Source organism: Gobio gobio, assembly GCF_949357685.1.
Source record: "Gobio gobio genome assembly, chromosome: 5".
Taxonomy (NCBI): domain Eukaryota; kingdom Metazoa; phylum Chordata; class Actinopteri; order Cypriniformes; family Gobionidae; genus Gobio; species Gobio gobio.
In genome coordinates this window covers 60,942,793-60,960,468 of record NC_137101.1, presented here as the reverse complement: position 1 = coordinate 60,960,468, position 17,676 = coordinate 60,942,793, and the positions used below count along the sequence as shown (strand labels likewise).

General features: G+C 40.3%; 1 protein-coding gene across 1 annotated transcript; it reads left to right on the top strand.

Annotated features, from left to right (window-relative positions):
- The first annotated feature begins 639 nt into the window (after positions 1 to 639).
- On the top strand, positions 640 to 14,478 carry LOC307126060 (uncharacterized protein). The gene is made up of 3 exons (XM_079816417.1): positions 640 to 674; positions 6,536 to 7,250; positions 11,709 to 14,478. Exons 2-3 carry the CDS (start codon positions 6,536 to 6,538, stop codon positions 12,935 to 12,937), a joined length of 1,944 nt encoding a protein of 647 aa, XP_079672543.1. The 5' UTR covers positions 640 to 674; the 3' UTR covers positions 12,938 to 14,478.
- The last annotated feature ends 3,198 nt before the right edge of the window (positions 14,479 to 17,676 follow it).

The window sequence follows — 17,676 nt, the reverse complement described above, 5'->3', positions numbered from 1 at the left end:
CCTGGCTCCAGGGTGGGGCCCCGGCTGCGCCATACCGGGCGACGTCACGGTCCTCCTTCTTTTTGTCATCATAAGGGGTTTGTGAACTGCTCTTAGTCTGATCCGTCACCTAGGACCTGTTTGCCTTGGGAGACCCTACCAGGGGCATATAGCCCCGGACAACATAGCTCCTAGGGTCATTCGGGTACTCAAACCCCTCCACCACGTTAAGGTGGCAGTCCATGGAGGTATATTATTTTAATGTTTAAAAACAGTAAATTGTTACATTATTTATACCGCCAGAGAAAAAGCTTTGTGTGGGCGTTTTATTTTTTTCTCCCCCTTTTAAGGCGCAAGTAAGCAAAATTTAGCAGTCTCAGTCACAGTCAGACCCATGTCACTATCAAGCTTACCACTGTCTTTTTGTCACGCAGTATCATTAAGATGCAGAAAGGAAAGAGGCAGGGGAAGATTGACACCTTTTTCAAGAGAAATCCTGTAAGTGAAGTTGAAAGCTGAAAGTTGAACAACAACAGTAGCCTGTTACCAGTAGATATTACTTTTAAATATTCGCTGAGGTTTGCTAGTGCCACAGCTGTAACTGTTTGACCCTATTCCTTTACCACTGCACCCTTGTTTAGGAGAGGAAGTTGTTGGAGGCATCAGTTTCAGAGAGAGCACAGGAAGGTTCACAGGTGAGCAATGAAATTAATGTTACAGTTTGTGAAAGAGGTCTATGAAGGAAGAGCGGCCATGTGTGTGTTTGTGTCATGGGTATTTCCATCCCAGGTGCACGCGTTTGTCTGTTGTGTTTATATCAAAATATCAAATATATAAAATTCACAATTTCATTTCAAACGTTTTGATTAGGGTGTATTTGAGGATGTGGCCAGGAGTGAGGAAGACAGAGATGAAGAGGGAGGAAAAGGCAGACAAGAAGCGGGGAGACCAGAAGCGGGCAGAGCAGAAGCAGGCAGACAAGAAGCAGGCAGACCAGAAGCGGGCAGAGCAGAAGCAGGCAGAGCAGAAGCAGGCAGACAAGAATAACAGAGTGAGGGAGAGGTCAGAGAGGATAAGGATGAAGATGAAATGGTAGAGAGAGGAGCAGAGAACTCAGACGTGGCTGTTACTCGCCATCAGTTCAGTAAGCCCAATCAACCAGATCCAAAATTAATTGCTAAACAGTCCTTGCCCAAATATACTGAGTTTTCAAACTCAGTGGTACCAGAAATTTCCATGGCTGAGGGTGTATTGTGCTTTTACTGCTCCAAAGCCTTTAACTCTGAGACATCACCTCTTGCCAAGAATTTCAACTTCATTTCATCTGGGTTTAAAAATTGGAAAAAAAGCCCTTGAGCGATTTACTGTGCATGATAGATCTGATAGTCATAAGACAGCCATGACAACGCACATCTATGAAGATCGATCAGTACAGGTTCAGCGATCTAGTGTGAGTGTGAAACAGAAAGAGGAAGCAAGGGGATGTCTTCTCAAAATCATTGGTGCTGTGCAGATGTTGGCTAGGCAGGGCTTACCTTTTAGGGGCCATGAATGTGGTGAGGGAAATTTTTAACAGGTTCTGAAGTACAAACTCCGACGGATGACCCCTCTCTAACTAAGTGGTTGACATGTGGTAGAAAGGATGTATATACTTCAGCTATGGTTCCAAATGAAATCCTGACTTTGTTCAGCTGCGTGATCATACGCGAAATAGTTGAAAACATCAGATCACTTCCACACCTGCAGTACTCTGTGATGATGGATGGGACACGAGACGCGTCTGGAAAAGAGCAAGAGGCAGTGTGTTTGAGGTATGTTGACAAGGATTTAGTCCCTCATGAAGAATTTATTGGTCTTTATGAGGTTTCTTTGACTACAGGAGAAAATCTAGCAAAAGTAGTCATGGATGTTTTGCAGCGTCTAAACTTGCCTTTCACTGGGTTGCGTGGCCAAGCATATGATGGGGCCGCAAATATGGCTTGCAAATAAAATGGAGCACAGGCCATTGTAAGAAAAATACAACCTCTGGCTCCCTATGTTCATTGTGCTGCCCACTGTGTTAACCTAATTACACAGAGGTCCTGTACTGCCTCAATATTTATACAGAATTCTCTGGATTGGGTCAATGATTTGGGAGTTGTGTTTGGGCAGTCAGGGAAACTGAAGGACATATTTAAGGGAATTGCAAGGTCTGAGGAGGATGAGGGTCCATGTCACACTATAAGATCTCTGTGTCCAACAAGGTGGAGGGTCCGCACTAGTGCCATCCGCACTGTGCTAAACCAGTACGAGTGCATAATCAAGGCTTTGGCTGAGATGGCAGTGAGTGAGTCTGATGCAGCTAGTAAGGCACAGGGGCTGTATGAGACATTTCAGCAGGGAAATGTTGTCCTTGGCCTTGTGTGTGCTTTGGAGATCACAGGGGAGTTGGAGGTTTTGAATAAGTCCCTCCAGAGCAGAACACAGACCCTAGATGGTATGCTTTCAGCTGTTGCCTGTGTTAAGGAAAGTTTCAGCAAAAAGAGAAACACAGTTTTCAGGCTCTTTACACAAAAGCAACAAAGATGTGTGACACACTCCATCTCACTCCTATTGCCTCTCCTCGTGTCCGTATCCCACCTCAGCGCTTCACAGGTAGTGCTCCTGCACATGTACATGTGTCCCCTTCTGACTACTACAGGACTGAATTCTACAAAGTTCTGGATGTTGCTGGCATGCAGTTTAGAGAAAGATTTGAGCAGGAGGGAATGCAAATGTTAAGGCAGCTGGAACAAGTTCTCTTAACTGGAAAGATACATGGTGTTGTCCAACAGTACCCAGAAATCAACCCAGACATCCTCAAAGTTCAGCTTGCATTGTTCAGAATGAAGTACAGCTTCCAGTCTAGTACTGAAATTGTTGCTGTTCTTCAAGGGATGACCCCAGAGGTCCGTGGTCTCTTTGACCAAGTCAAAACAGTTGCCCGACTCCTCCTAGTTGTGCCTGTGTCATCAGCAGAGTCAGAAAGGAGTTTCAGAAGCCTCCGGAGGCTGAAAACATGGCTACGCCCCAGCAGGCACCGGACGTCAATATGACGTCAGATTGACGTTGGACCCCAACGTCGGACAGACGTTGCATTTTGGTTGAAAATGAAAATCGGGTTGACGTCAGAACACAACATCAGATTGATGTTGGGTTCTGACGTCAACCCGATTTTCATTCTCAACCAAATTGCAACGTCCGTCCAACGTTGGATGTTGACGTCAGTCTGACGTTGGGTTCTGACGTCAATCTGACGTTGGGTTCGAACGTCAACCCAATTTTCATTTTCAACCAAAATGCAACATCAACCTCCAACGCTGGACAGACGTTGCATTACATTCATATTGAAACTGGCCATTATCTCATTTGTCAGCCTGTGGATATAAAAAGAAAAGGATAAATGTCCAAATTATTAATAATTAGTAACACATTATTAACCGGTTGTCATAGTTTTTGTCAGGTTCGTCATATCTAATGCAGATGTCACACTGGTTCTACTCTGGTGCTAGATGGAAGGTCATGGGCTCACCCAGATTGACAGGTTTTTATCTTCTGGCAACACAAGTGATAACATGCAATTCCAAAACCTAAAACCTAAAAATCTCTAAACATTTACTTAGGTCTGTTGTGAATATGTACACTAAAAAGAGAACAAAACAACAAACAACTGACTGAGCAATTATTAGATGGAACCAAAAGCAATGGTTTAGGATATTTCACACTATGAATTCTGATATCACCAGTCTGTAATCTTTGTCATTGCTGCTTCTTCTTCTTCGCCTGTTTTAATCAAGAGATTCTGTACTCGTTCAGGAGATGTGTAATAGCGCCCCCTACCGTATAACATGGAAAGTGGAAAATATCGTAGAGATAACAAAAGACAGAAAAAAAAATCACGACTCGACGGAATAACTTTTAATAAGGGTTAATCTGTATGTATATGCAGTGATATATAATTTAATGCAGACTAAGCAGTAATATTTTACATTTGATTACTATATGTGTACCTGAAAATCTAGTTTAGACCTATATTAGCCTACATCAGTGATGCGCGGGTTGATCCAAAATGAGCGGGTGGCTGCGGTTACCCGCGGTTACGAGTCATCCAAAAATATTTTTTTTGATATTCGGGTCGCTGTCGGTCGGGTCGTCAATAAATCCTTATTTACCCTTTGAATGTTGAGCGTTATTAACTTTTGAATAAATGCTGACGTGGGACAAAATGCCCGAATTCCCAACACGTTGAACTGAGCAATGCCATTGTACCATTTTAATAGGCTACCTTTAAACGCATATAGCTCAGTAAAGTCAGTTTTATGTATTTTCTGAGAGGGGGCGGGATTTTTGCTAGGAAAGTCGGGGGAGAGACGCACACTTCGATTAGACTGGATAAACACATGCAGCATCTTAATTGTTAAGAAAATGAAACGAAATAAATGAATAAATCAAGCGTTTATTACATAACACTAGGCTATATCATACAGCAATTTAGAAAAAGAGCAGTTTGGGCATTCTCTCAGTTGACCTGCTGATGAATTCTTCAAGCAGGGTCGAAACATAAACATCGCGTTCATCAATAATATGCATCTAGACAGCTGAAATGGATAATGATGGGCAGCCTCAAGAACTGCCTGCTCTCGCCGCTGCACCTCTGAGCGCACCGCGTCAGGGTCTGATACATTTTCTCAATGGCCCAATGACGCTACGATGAGCATGTACTACTTTTAAAAGATGCGGGTCAGGAAACGGGTCGGGTACAATATTTTCTTCTTTTTTTTTGCGGTCCGAGTTGCGGGTGGGTTATTTGAAAACGTCGGTCGGGTGCGGGTTGTTTATACATTGACCCGAGCATCACTGGCCTAAATCATTTGTATGTTTGTTCTGCTGTACAACAAAATCCAGAGAAACTACTCAAGCAAAGCCTCCTTGGTTGTGTTGTAAATAGTTGTGTGATGAATAAATGTTGTTTTATGTTTATTTACCAAATGTGCACTCTTGTCATTTCAGCTCACTGTAGAAATGCACCAATACAAACATCCGCCCACTGTGTGCCGCGTCTGACAACACCACGTATCCGTAAAACACCCGCTCCTCGACACTAGTAGTCTCCCCCTGAAAGGGGAAACACTGATATGAGACAAATGTGTTAAAACCAACAAAATATCAGCGTCTAATGATGTTAGTTTCCTGTTAGAGTTTCACAACCTAAAACTAATAAAATATCAACGTCTAATGATGTTAGAATCTGACGTCAATATGATGTTGACTTGATACGTTGGTTCAACACTAGATTTTGGTTAGTTAATACCACAACCTAAAACCAACAAAATATCAACATCAGCTGACATTGGTATTGGACATCAAATTAACGTTGAGCTGATGCTGAATTTTGGTCATCTGACGTCACAACCTAAATGTAACCCAATATCAACGTCTTCTGACGTTGTGTGCCTGCTGGGGCAGCACCATGACCCAAACCCGTCTCAACAGTGTTGCTGTGTGCCATGTACATAAAGACAAGCTGGACAGGGTAAACAGAAAAAAGATTGCTGAACAGTTTGTCTCCAGTAAGGAGGGCAGAAAGAGAAAATGAGATTTATTTTAAATGAGAAGTAGTTGGTCATGTGTTCATTGATCAGTTGCTTGTTGTTGGTTATATATGTTGATATTTTGTTCTTAATATATGTTGTTTGTATATCTGGATTTCTATATCTGTATTTCTGATTCTTTAGCAAGTCTACTATTTTCACAACAGTATTGACTTATTTGCTCTGTGTTCCGAGTGTGTTTTTATACTTCTCTAGTATCACTCATTTAAATGGGAAGCTTTTTATATCTTGTATGTTATACCTTTTGTACCCTTCTGTCATTGTTTTCTTCATTTTTATTGTTAACAAACAAACCACATCCATCTCCCGCACTTTTGAAAAGCTTTCTACGCCCCTGGGGATGTGCACACCCATTTAAAATCTTTAAAAAATCAAGCAAGCATCAACAAAATGTTTAGTACTATCAAAACTCAATAAGTTATACATTTGAACTATATTGCAAGGATGGTAATTATTATAAATATTTTGAGTGTCTGTTTGTAAAAAGATTCAATTGATTTTAAAGTTGCTTGTGACCAGCTAGTAAAGCATGAGCAAAAATCATCAAGTGCATAAATAGTTTTGCTGCCTCTGTTGTTAAATATGGTCTTATATGCCTAAAGTTAGCCAAATTAAATGTAATAGTGTTAAATGTGTAAATGTAACAAGAAAAACAAACATAAACAAGTAATGCCAACTGCTAACATTCTCGTGGAAGTGTAATCTATTTAAAGCAATCTATAAATGTAGCATAAATTGCCTAGATATGAACCTACTATATAAATTGTGTTCTTTTATTAATTTGTAGTATTTAGAGAGTTTTTTGTTGTCTAATCAGGTCATTTAAGGCCATTAACTCTCACTCTGACTGACTCTCTTACCAGTGACTGAACTACTGATTTAGTTTGGATGTGTTTTTTATTTCTGTGATTATTCTTATCTCAAAGATGGCGTTTATTAAAGGGGAGAGTGAAGACCTAAAGATTGAAGAAACATTGAGAGTGAAACATGAAGAAACTGAGGAACAAACAAAGATGGCGTTTATTAAAGAGGAGAGTGAAGACGTGAAGGTTGAAGAAACATTGAAACATGAAGAAACTGAGGAACAAACAAAGATGGCGTTTATTAAAGAGGAGAGTGAAGACGTGAAGGTTGAAGAAACATTGAAACATGAAGAAACTGAGGAACAAACAAAGATGGCGTTTATTAAAGGGGAGAGTGAAGACGTGAAGGTTGAAGAAACTGAGGAACAAACAAAGATGGCGTTTATTAAAGAGGAGAGTGAAGACGTGAAGGTTGAAGAAACATTGAGAGTCAAACATGAAGAAACTGAGGGACAAACAAAGGTGGCGTTTAATAAAGAGGAGAGTGAAGACGTGAAGGTTGAAGAAACTGAGGAACAAACAAAGATGGCGTTTAATAAAGAGGAGAGTGAATTCGTGAAGGTTGAAGAAACATTGAGAGTGAAACATGAAGAAACTGAGGAACAAACAAAGATGGTGTTTTTTAAAGAGGAGAGTGAAGACGTAAAGATTGAAGAAACATTGAAACATAAAGAAACTGAGGAACAAACAAAGATGGCGTTTATTAAAGAGGAGAGTGAGGTAGTGAAGATTGAAGAAACATTGAGAGTGAAACATGAAGAAACTAAGGAACAAACAGGTTGGTTTCATTCTCAAAGCTGAACTCAGTCATTTGATCCTTATTCAAATGTCAATATTCAATTTCAAATTAGCTTTATTAGCCTGACTGTGTATCACAATGTTGCCAAAGCATTAACATATTATGTATAAATAAAAATAAAAAACACAAACATATTTACTGTGTATACTGTATATATATATATATTAGGGATGCACCAAATCCAGATTTTTGGGGTTTCGGCCGAATACCGAATCCACTGGTTAAGATTCGGCCGAATCCGAAACCGAATACCGAATCTTTCTCCCATCCTCAGTCCATTATCACAGTAAACACATTAATGAAGTAAACAACGTCCACAGCAGTGTTGGGGCGCTATTGACCATTTAACCGTTAACCGAAAGTAAGAACTTTGACCGATTAATACTAGGCTATCAGTTAAACGGTTTAAATGTTGTTAACGTTTTTTTGTTTGTTTGTTTTTTGATGCATGGTTAAGAAAAATATGCTGTATAGCGTTATTTGTTCACTCACGGAGCGCATCGACGTGCAACCACAAACCAGATATATCTCGCAAAATGAAGCAATGGAAAAGCTTACTGTGTGGGACCATTTCGACAGAAAAATACAGCAGTAGTACAAGCTCCTGACTGGTGGAAGGTTCCCGAGGCTGGCCACTCTAGCGAGGCGTTATCTCTGTAGCCTATTCCTGGGACATCAGTGCCATCTGAAGCCTTGTTTAAGGCTTTTAATAGTGTGGTTTTGGTCAAGTTTACTAAAGTAAACATTGTCGCATATGTTCTTCTCGCCGCTGTTTCCTGATGACCTAAACGACTTACCCCGAGTCGTCCACTGTCGTTTCAAAGAATAGCACAACGGAGAGCGCAGGAGGCTCGCGCGCTGTCAACCGAGGCTCGCGCGCTGCGGAGACAGAAGGATTGAGAGGATGTTTTCTGCCGCAGGTTTAACTGTCAACAGGCTGCGCTCCAGACTAACCCACATCCCTTAGACATGTTACTTAAAAAACAAACAAAAAACATATAAGGTGTGGATTGAGGTAGCCTAGGCCTGCTATTTTTATTTGACAAAAAAAAAAAAGATTCCGGTTCTTCAAAGCTTACGGATTCAGTGCATTTTCGTTTTGTCATCTTAATTTGATAATTATTTAAGTGAAAAATATTTAGTGTAGGTCTATGTATTTTAGTCTTTTTATTTATATTTTATCTAGTCTATATGCAGCTGTTTACACAGTAAAATAAAATACATTTTGGCTGCTGTCTGTAGATTCCCTCATGCAAAACTCGTATTCTATCGGATGTTTCATATGCAAATGTTTTAACAGCGGCTGTTGTTTAGGGTCCTTGTCATCACGAGACAAATCGGCATTGCAAATTGAACATGTAGCTTGACTTGAATCGCCTTCTTTTGACTTAAAGTAGCATACTGCCACGTTTTCTGTTCATGAGTTTCACTTTCAACAGCGGTGTCATTACATTCGTCCAGCGGGGCGCGCGTAGTGCAAATCTAGGGTTCGGGTTCGGTGGAAAAAAATTCTGAGGTTCGGCAGAAACCGAACCTCATCAAAAAGCCCAATATTCGGCCAAATCCGAACCCGAATCCTGGATTCGGTGCATCCCAGATCATGTCACATGTAGCATAGTAAATAAGTCAATGAAATCCATCTAAATAAGTGAGTAAATGAAGCAGGTCTCTCTAGAGAGTTAGCTGTCTCTAACATTGTGAATGGCTAACACATATTGTGCAGAGAGTATGGCTGTGCTCACATCTTCTCCAAGCATGAAGAATATTTTCTTAGTATCAGTGAATGATGGTCAGTGTTTCAAATCTGGCCAGAAATGTTTCTCTTACATTGTGATATTTAGTACAGATGAGTAGAAAGTGTTTCTCATCCTCTATGTGCTGTAGATCAGTTTCTACAGATCCTCTGCTCTCTCTCTCTCTCTCTCTCTCTCTCTCTCTCTGTCCATGTTTGTCTATGTCTTCCTCTCTTTATTTCTAGATCATGGTCACTGTATTTGGAGAGGATCTGTCTTTCTTTAAATTGTTTATTTGCTAGATAATTGGCCAATTTTGCGGCTCTATTTAGGGTTTATTTTTTAGGTCAAAATGTGTTTTTAGTGATTGATCATGATTGGGTTTTTTTTGGTTCTTGATGTGGTTCTGTTTCCAGTTGTAGATTTTCTACTGAATTTTTATCACAATTATTTAAAATTCAGTACTGATCCCCAAATTTCACATCCATTTAAGAGAATTGGTTTTATTATTAAATAATATTTTTAATGGGTAGTTTTAAGTGACTGCATCATGACTTTGTAGCATAGCACCCTTTTCAATGTCGATACCCACATAAATGTAGCTTGTTCTGTAGGACCTGACCTTTATAAGTGAACTGGTGTATGTGTCCCTGAGATCTGGACTTCTTCTGGAACACCATGACTCTGGTTTTGTCCAGATTGATTGTCAGGGCCTACTCGTGACAGTACTGTTCCAGCAGGGACAGGCTCTGGTGAAGGCCCTCAGGTGTGCGGGACAGCAGAACCAGGTCATCCTCACACAGCAGATATCTGACCTCTGTGTGGTCGTGTAGGCACTTTTACTGTTGGTGTACAGGCATGGTACACTATCAAAAGTTTTTCCGCCAATGCCAATTTGTAGGAGCTTGTATAGTAAACCCATCCATCATCCATCCATCCATCATCTTCCGCTTATCCGGGGGTGGGTCGGGGGGGCAACAGTCTAAGTAGAGACTGTTCGCGGTCGCTGCGCACCGGTCAGCAGACATTTTTTGGGGGACGGCCAGTGCACTCCCCCAACACTCCCGGGCCGGCCGAAACATCCCCACCTGGTTCGGTGCCCCTGACCCCGCCGGAGGTGAGACAGGAGCGCCCCCAAATCAGAGGCCCCTGGAGGCAGTACCGCCTTCATCCACAGTGTGGCCGAATCACTGTCCCAGTCCTGGATTAATCAAATAGACTTCTAGACGTACGACATTTAAAGCAACATCAGATTACATGTGATTACATTATCTGATGCGCACACAATTACTCACAGCACAGTATTAACTACAATAAATAATAAATAATTTACACAATGTGAGTGCAGGTCTCACAGCACAATATACTTTTAAATAATATACCCTTTGCAGGGCTTTGCGGTTGCGGGCGGTACTGTTGCCGTACTAGGTGGTGATGCAGCTAGTCAGCAAGGAGTACAGGAGTGGGCTGAGAACACAGCCCTGAGGGGCTCCAGTGTTGAGAGTCAGTGAGGAGATGTTACTGCCCATTCTGACCACCTGGCGTCTGTTTGACAGGAAGTCCAGGATCCAACTGCATAACAAGCTGTTTAAGCCTAGAGCCCCGAGTTTCACGTCAAGTTTGGAGGTCACAATGGTGTTGAATGCTGAGCTGTAGTCTACAAACAGCATTCTCACATATGTGTTCCTATTTTCCAGGTGGAAGATAGCAGTGTGTTTTGTAGATGAAATGGCATCATCAGTGGAGCGGTTTTTGTGGTATGCAATCTGCAGTGGGTCCAGTGAGGGAGAGAGAACAGAGCAGATGTAGTTTCTGATTAGTTTCTCAAAGCATTTACTGATGATGGGGGTCAGAGCAACAGGACGCCAGTCGTTTAAGCAGATGATTTTTGATTGCTTCGGTACAGGCACAAAGGTGGACGTTTTGAAGCATGTGGGGACCACAGAAAGGGAGAGGGACAGGTTAAAAATGTCCGTAAAAACTCCAGCCAGTTGGTTCGCGCACGCTCTGATGACACGGCCCGGTATGCCGTCTGGACCCGCGGCTTTACGGATGTTCACCCACCGGAAGGATCGGGTTACATCCGCATTTGTGGGGGTTAGTGGTTCTTCTGTCGCCCGTCTCCAGTTAATACAAAACTCTGCAGTGCGTCTTTTAACTGGAACACTTAAACACAAACACATTTCACCCATTCTAGCCTCACTCCACTGGCTGCCTGTACAGTGTAGGATCCATTTCAAAATTATTTTATTTGTTTTTAAATCCCTGAATGGTCTTGCCCCACCCTACATCTTTGAGCTGGTACACCCCTTATACACGCATTCTCTCAGGTCAGCTGATCAACTGCTCCTGAATGTGCCCAAAACAAAGCGTAAGCTCAGAGGGGACTGTGCCTTTGCTGTGGCAGCTCCTAAACTATGGAATTATCTGCCACTGCCCATTAGACAGGCCTCTTAGCTGTCTAATTTTAAACTGCGTCTTTAAACCCACCTTTACTCATTGGCCTTTGACACCTGATGTTGACATTTTGTTTCATTTTATTGTTTCTACGGTATTGTGGTTTGTCTCAAATCTGTTTTATTTGTATTTTATGTATTATGAGTTATCGATGTATTGTTTTACAGAACTTTGGTCCACTTCTGTTGTTTTAAAGTGCTTTATGAATAAAGTTTGAGTTGAGTTAACTTGTTTTTGTCTCTTTTAGATCTGATGGCACTGAAAGTGGAGAGTCAAGAACTAAATGACATGGAAAAGAAATATCCGTATGGGCAACATCATGATTTCATAACTGGTGAAAAATCTTTTAGTTGCTCACAGGCTGAAAATATTTCCTCACAAAAAATCACTAAAAACCCTGGAAAGAGTTTAATTAAAAAACGACACCTTAAAGTTTGCAGGAAAATTCACACTGGAGAGAAGCCGTTCACCTGCCAACAGTGTGGAAAGAGTTTCACTCAAAAAGTAAGTATTGAGGAACACATGAGAATTCACACTGGAGAGAAGCCTTACACCTGCCAACAGTGTAGAAAGAGCTTTACTCATAGAAGGAGCTTTGAGCAACACATGAGAATTCACACCGGAGAGAAGCCTTACACCTGCCCACAGTGTGGAGTCAGTTTCACTCAAACAGGGCATCTTATAACCCACATGAGAATTCACACCGGAGAGAAGCCTTACACCTGCCAACAGTGTGGAAAGAGTTTCACTCAAAAAGGGAGTCTTAAACTGCACATGAGAATTCACACTGGAGAGAAGCCTTACACCTGCCAACAGTCTGGAAAGAGTTTCACTCAAAAAGGGCAAATTAAAGCTCATATGAGAACTCACACTGGAGGGAAGCCTTTCACATGCCCACAGTGTGGAAAGAGTTTCACTCGAAAAGGAAACCTTGAGGAACACATGAGAATTCACACTGGAGAGAAGCCTTACACCTGCCAACAGTGTGGAAAGAGCTTTACTCATAAAAGAAGCTTTGAGCAACACATGAGAATTCACACCGGAGAGAAGCCTTACACCTGCCCACAGTGTGGAGTCAGTTTCACTCAAACAGGGCATCTTATAACCCACATGAGAATTCACAGTGGAGAGAAGCCTTACACCTGCCCACAGTGTGGAAAGAGTTTCACTCATAAAAGAAACCTTGAGAAACATGTGATAATTCACACAGGAGAGAAGCCTTACGCCTGCCAACAGTGTGGAAAGAGTTTCACTCAAAAAGGGCAAATTAAAGTCCATATGAGAATTCACACTAGAGAGAAGCCTTACACCTGCCAACAGTGTGGAAAGAGTTTCTCTAAAAAAAAAGACCTTAACAGGCATGTTAGAATTCATACTGGAGAGAAGCCTTTCGCTTGCCAACAGTGTGGAAAGAGTTTTGCTCGAAAAGAACATCTTGAAGGCCACACGAGAGTTCACACTGGAGAGAAACTTTAAACCTGCCAACAGTGTGGAAAGAGCTTCACAATAGTCAAGTCAAGTCACCTTCATTTAAATAGCACTTTTTGCAACACAAAAAGCGCTATTTATTTTTTTGTTTCTGTAAGATGATAAGGTTCTGTAGGGTTTGAGGGTGTACCAGAACCAAATGAATCATCCAGATGATTTGTTCAAATATAATTCCACACAAAACTCAACTCAACAAATCAACAATTTATGGCCTTAATTATAGTGGGCGCCAGTCAGTCTGCACCAGGCTAACAAAACCCCCACTTAATGGCCTGGCAACCTCTGAGCCACACCAAGATAACAACAGACTTTGTTTGATCCCCCAAGACAAAGGAGAGCCAAAGCAGATCCCTGTTTTCTCAACGACCTTAAAATGAACTCTTAGTGACATGGTTAATATCCACAGAGAATGTTCCATATAAACTGCATCAAATCATTTAAAAAAGGATGATAGCCGGACTCGCATTCAAACAGCCTTCTACTGCATAATTCTATATCATGTCTATAACCAATACACGTAACCATTATGCATATATATCACTTAGAATTCATGTAATTGTATAACTATTGAATGACTGATTGAAAGGGTACCTTGCTTGGTATCAATATGCTTGTATGCTCGTAACTTAGACGATGGTTTGATTGAAATCTGTGTAGAATGTATTGTGTTCTTATAATAAGAAACTATGTCTAACTGTACTCTGCATAAGAGCGGGAAGTTAGGAGACCAGAGATAGTAGATCATTTATGGTGAAGGGTGGGGAAGCAGTCACCTCTGAACCAGAGATGATACCTAAATGGTCAGAACCCATCCAGAAGGAATCTCAGAACACGAACAAGAATTAGTTCAGATGTCCAAAAAGTTGAAGACGATCAGATGAACATGGCAGACCAAGATCAAAGAAAATGGGTTAACAATTTCTTTCACGCTATCTAAATATTCTCGTCTCACTTTCCTTTCTTTTACTTAGTTTCTTTTCTTTCTATTGAGTCTTGTGTTCTAAGTTATGTTTTTCCGCAAAGTTTCGCTCAATGAATCTACAGCGAGCAGGCTTCAACTTCAAACAACATCCATGAAACTTTCATCCGCCAACATGCCACGTGATTGGCTTCCCAAGACGCCGATCAAAGACACGACAAAACCTTTAGCGAATCAAAGAACCGGGGTACCCCGCCAGCTAGGACCGAAAGGGAATCCCCATTCAACGATGATACAAGACACAAACGAGTAGTAACCTCATTTAAGTTTAAGTAATCTCAAGATTCTAACAGAACTGGTGCATTGATAACTAATTTAATAACCCCACCTAAGAAACGATAGGAGGGTTAAATTAAGGATGAATCGTTCATTCAGGTCATGTGTTATAAATGCATATATTGCTAGAAACTTGAGATTTCATCTTTTCACTCTTTTAAAACTCATTCTTTCCTCACTTTCTTTCTTTCTGCAACACGTGTGTATGTGTGAGTGCATGTGTTTGTGTTAGATATTAGATTTATATGTTAGAGTAACAATAAAGTTATGTTTGTGTTTAAAGATATGTGTTCTTGTGTTATGTGCTTACAAATTTTATGTCTTAAACTGCTGATCTATGTTACCTGGTTATTAAATAGTGTTTCACGATTGCTTGGATATCTGCTGTAGAGTTGATAGTTGCGCTCCGGACCCCATCCGCACGGCAACAGCATTTGGTGGCCGGAGAACGCAAACCATGAATCATCCCTGCGCAACCCCTAAAAAGGTAATGGCGACGGCATTTATGTAAGCATTACGTTTTCAGCCTATAGGCAAGTGTGTTACGTATGTGTGCATATGTGAGTGGGAGCTCTGGGCATTAACTGTAACAGCTCCGTGTTGCAAGCACCAATCCGGTTCGGTTTTTTTTCTATAGACAGTACTCACAAAGGTATACCGATCAAGATTAACTTAAAAATTCACCGGAGTTTTCCTTTAAACCATGCCAATCGAATTCCACTAATGCCAATATAATTTTCGACTATTCAAAAGAATGTTGTGGTCAATAGTATCGAATGCAGCGCTAAGATCGAGTAACACTAATAGAGAGATACAACCATGATCGGATGATAAGAGTAAATCATTTGTAACTCTGATGAGAGCAGTCTCAGTACTATGATACGGTCTAAACCCTGACTGGAAACCCTCACAGAGACCATTTCTTTCTAAAAAGGAGCATAATTGTGAGGACACTGCCTTTTCTGGTATTTTTGACAGAAAGGATCGATTTGAGATTGGCCTGTAATTGACTAATTCTATAAAATCAAGTTGCGGTTTTGTAATAGCCAGCTTAAAAGTTTTCGGTACATATCCTAATGACAAGGATGAATTAATGATATTAAAGGTCCCGTTCTTCGTGTTTTTTTGAAGCTTTGATTGTGTTTACAGTGTGCAATATAACATGTGTTCATGTTTCGCGTGTAAAAAAAAAACTGTATTTTTAACACAATTTACTTATCTGTACACCGCTGTTTTCACTGTCCTACAAACGACTGAAGACTTCCTTTATTCTATGAAGTCCCTCCTTCAGAAATACGTAACGAGTTCTGATTGTGTCAGCGGTTCCCGTGTTGCGATTTGACAGCAGCTTAGCGAACGTAGCACGGTCCTGTGTTGTGATTCGACAGCAGCTTAGCGCACGTGGAAAGGTCACGCCTCTTAACGGGAGATATATACGCGCTTAATAATCTCTACAGCGTCCCTGGGAAAGCCAAACAAAGGTGATTTGACTCCGGGATGAAAATAACAGCGTCTCGACGACATGGCGACAAACACACTGAAACGCAGCACTTCCTTTTCTCCACGCGACGTCCTCTTCTTCTCCACGTGGGACAGCAACAAGACCACGCCCCCTTTTTTCGCGTTTTCTTGTGGGCGGAGGTTAGTCTGTTCTACTGCTCTACTGACGTAATTAAAGCAGGAAATACCAGGATGTAGTCCAAGCCAGCCGTTCGCTGTAGGCTTTGAAAGGGAACTTCTGTTAAATAAAATATCTCGCTTGGCATTGAACTTTGAGCTTTATCATTTTACAGGTATTATTTATGCTCTAGCAGCAACATTACACACTAACTAAAGTTTGAACAATGGGATCACGAAGAACAGGACCTTTAAGAAAAGGATCTATGACCTCTGGAAGCATCTCTTTTAATAGCCTAGTCGTTATAGGCATACATGTTGTTGATTTTGATGAGTTTACCCAATTCTTCTTCTCCTATATTAGTGAATGAGTGGATTTTTTCCTCAGTGACACTACAATGCTCTGTCTGATGTGATACTGTAGTAGATGGTTGTATAGTTATAATTTTTTTCCTGATGTTATCAATCTTGCACGTAAAGTTCATAAAGTCATTACAGCTGTGCTGTTTACAAACATCAGAAGTTGAAGCTTTATTTTTGGTTAATTAACCACTGTATCGAATAAATACCTAGGGTTGGGTTTGTTTTCTTCTACGAGAGTCGAGAAATAAGCAGATCTAGCAGTTTTTATGGCCTTTCTGCATGCAATCATAATCTCTTTCTACGAAATGCGAAAAACCTCCAGTTTTGTTTCCTTCCAGCTGCGCCCCATTTTTCTGGCTGCTGTTTTAAGGGCACGAGTGTGCTCGTTGTACCACGGCGTTGGACTATTTTCTTGAATCTTCTTTAAGTGCAGGGGAGCAACTGTGTCTAAAGTGCTGGAAAAGAGAGAGTCAATAGTTTCTGTTGCAATATTGAGTTGCTCTAGGCTATCTGGGATGCTGAGGAGATGAAACTGATGAGAAAGATTATTTACAAAACTATCTTTAGTGGCAGCAGTGATAGTCCTGCCATATTTTAAATGGCGGGACGGCTTTGCACCTTTTTGTAACCCAGACTAAATAAGTGTTATAATATACGTTAAAACAAATAATTAATGAGGTTCACAAAATAATCAAAGATTGGAGATGTTAACAAATAATTTCCATAGAGTAAATTGTAAAAAAAAAAAAAAAAAAAAAAATATATATATATATATATATATATATATATATATATATATATATATATATATATTTGTAGTATTTAAAAGTTAACTTCCGCCAATTAGACTTTCGTTTGAGACCGCCCACTCACTGACGCAAAAGACCGAAGAAGGGAGAAGAGAAGACGGAGGGAAATTCTCTAGATTTGGTGATCAAGAAAATTGAGAAACCTTGAAAATAGTGTTTCAAATTTCTAATATCCATTGGAAGAGGAAGATATTGTGTGGATTTTGTTGTCATTTTACTCCTGTGATAATTGATGGGTTTATTACATCCTGTATAGCTGGACAGTGAATATCTGGATGTGGCGAGTTGCTTTATGTATTTATGTTGAGTTTGTTTAAATGAGAAACCAACACTTCTTTTGTAAGAAAAACAGAAGTTTATTTTGTTTGTTATGGTCATATGTGTGATTTATGTTGTATTTTTGGGATGTTATTAAACAAATGCATAGCGTTGAGTTCAGTTGTTCTCACGTGGTGTTGTTTTGCTTCATGTGGATGTTGCTGTGATGTACACGTGCCTGAAAATAGATGTGTGTATATATATATATATATATATATATATATATATATATATATATATATATATATATATATATATATATATATATATATATATATATATATATATATAAAGGCTTGTATTTCAAACAAATTTAACAATATATATTAGCAATGTAATTGTTAAACATTGAAATAATTATTATG

What these genes read in the sequence shown, in the direction of transcription:
- LOC307126060 (XM_079816417.1), top strand. Translation starts at nt 6,536, where the DNA reads ATGGCGTTTATTAAAGGGGAGAGTGAAGACCTAAAGATTGAAGAAACA. An exon ending in AGAAACTAAGGAACAAACAG is followed by an intron (nt 7,251 to 11,708) that starts GTTGGTTTCATT and finishes TGTCTCTTTTAG; the next exon opens with ATCTGATGGCACTGAAAGTG.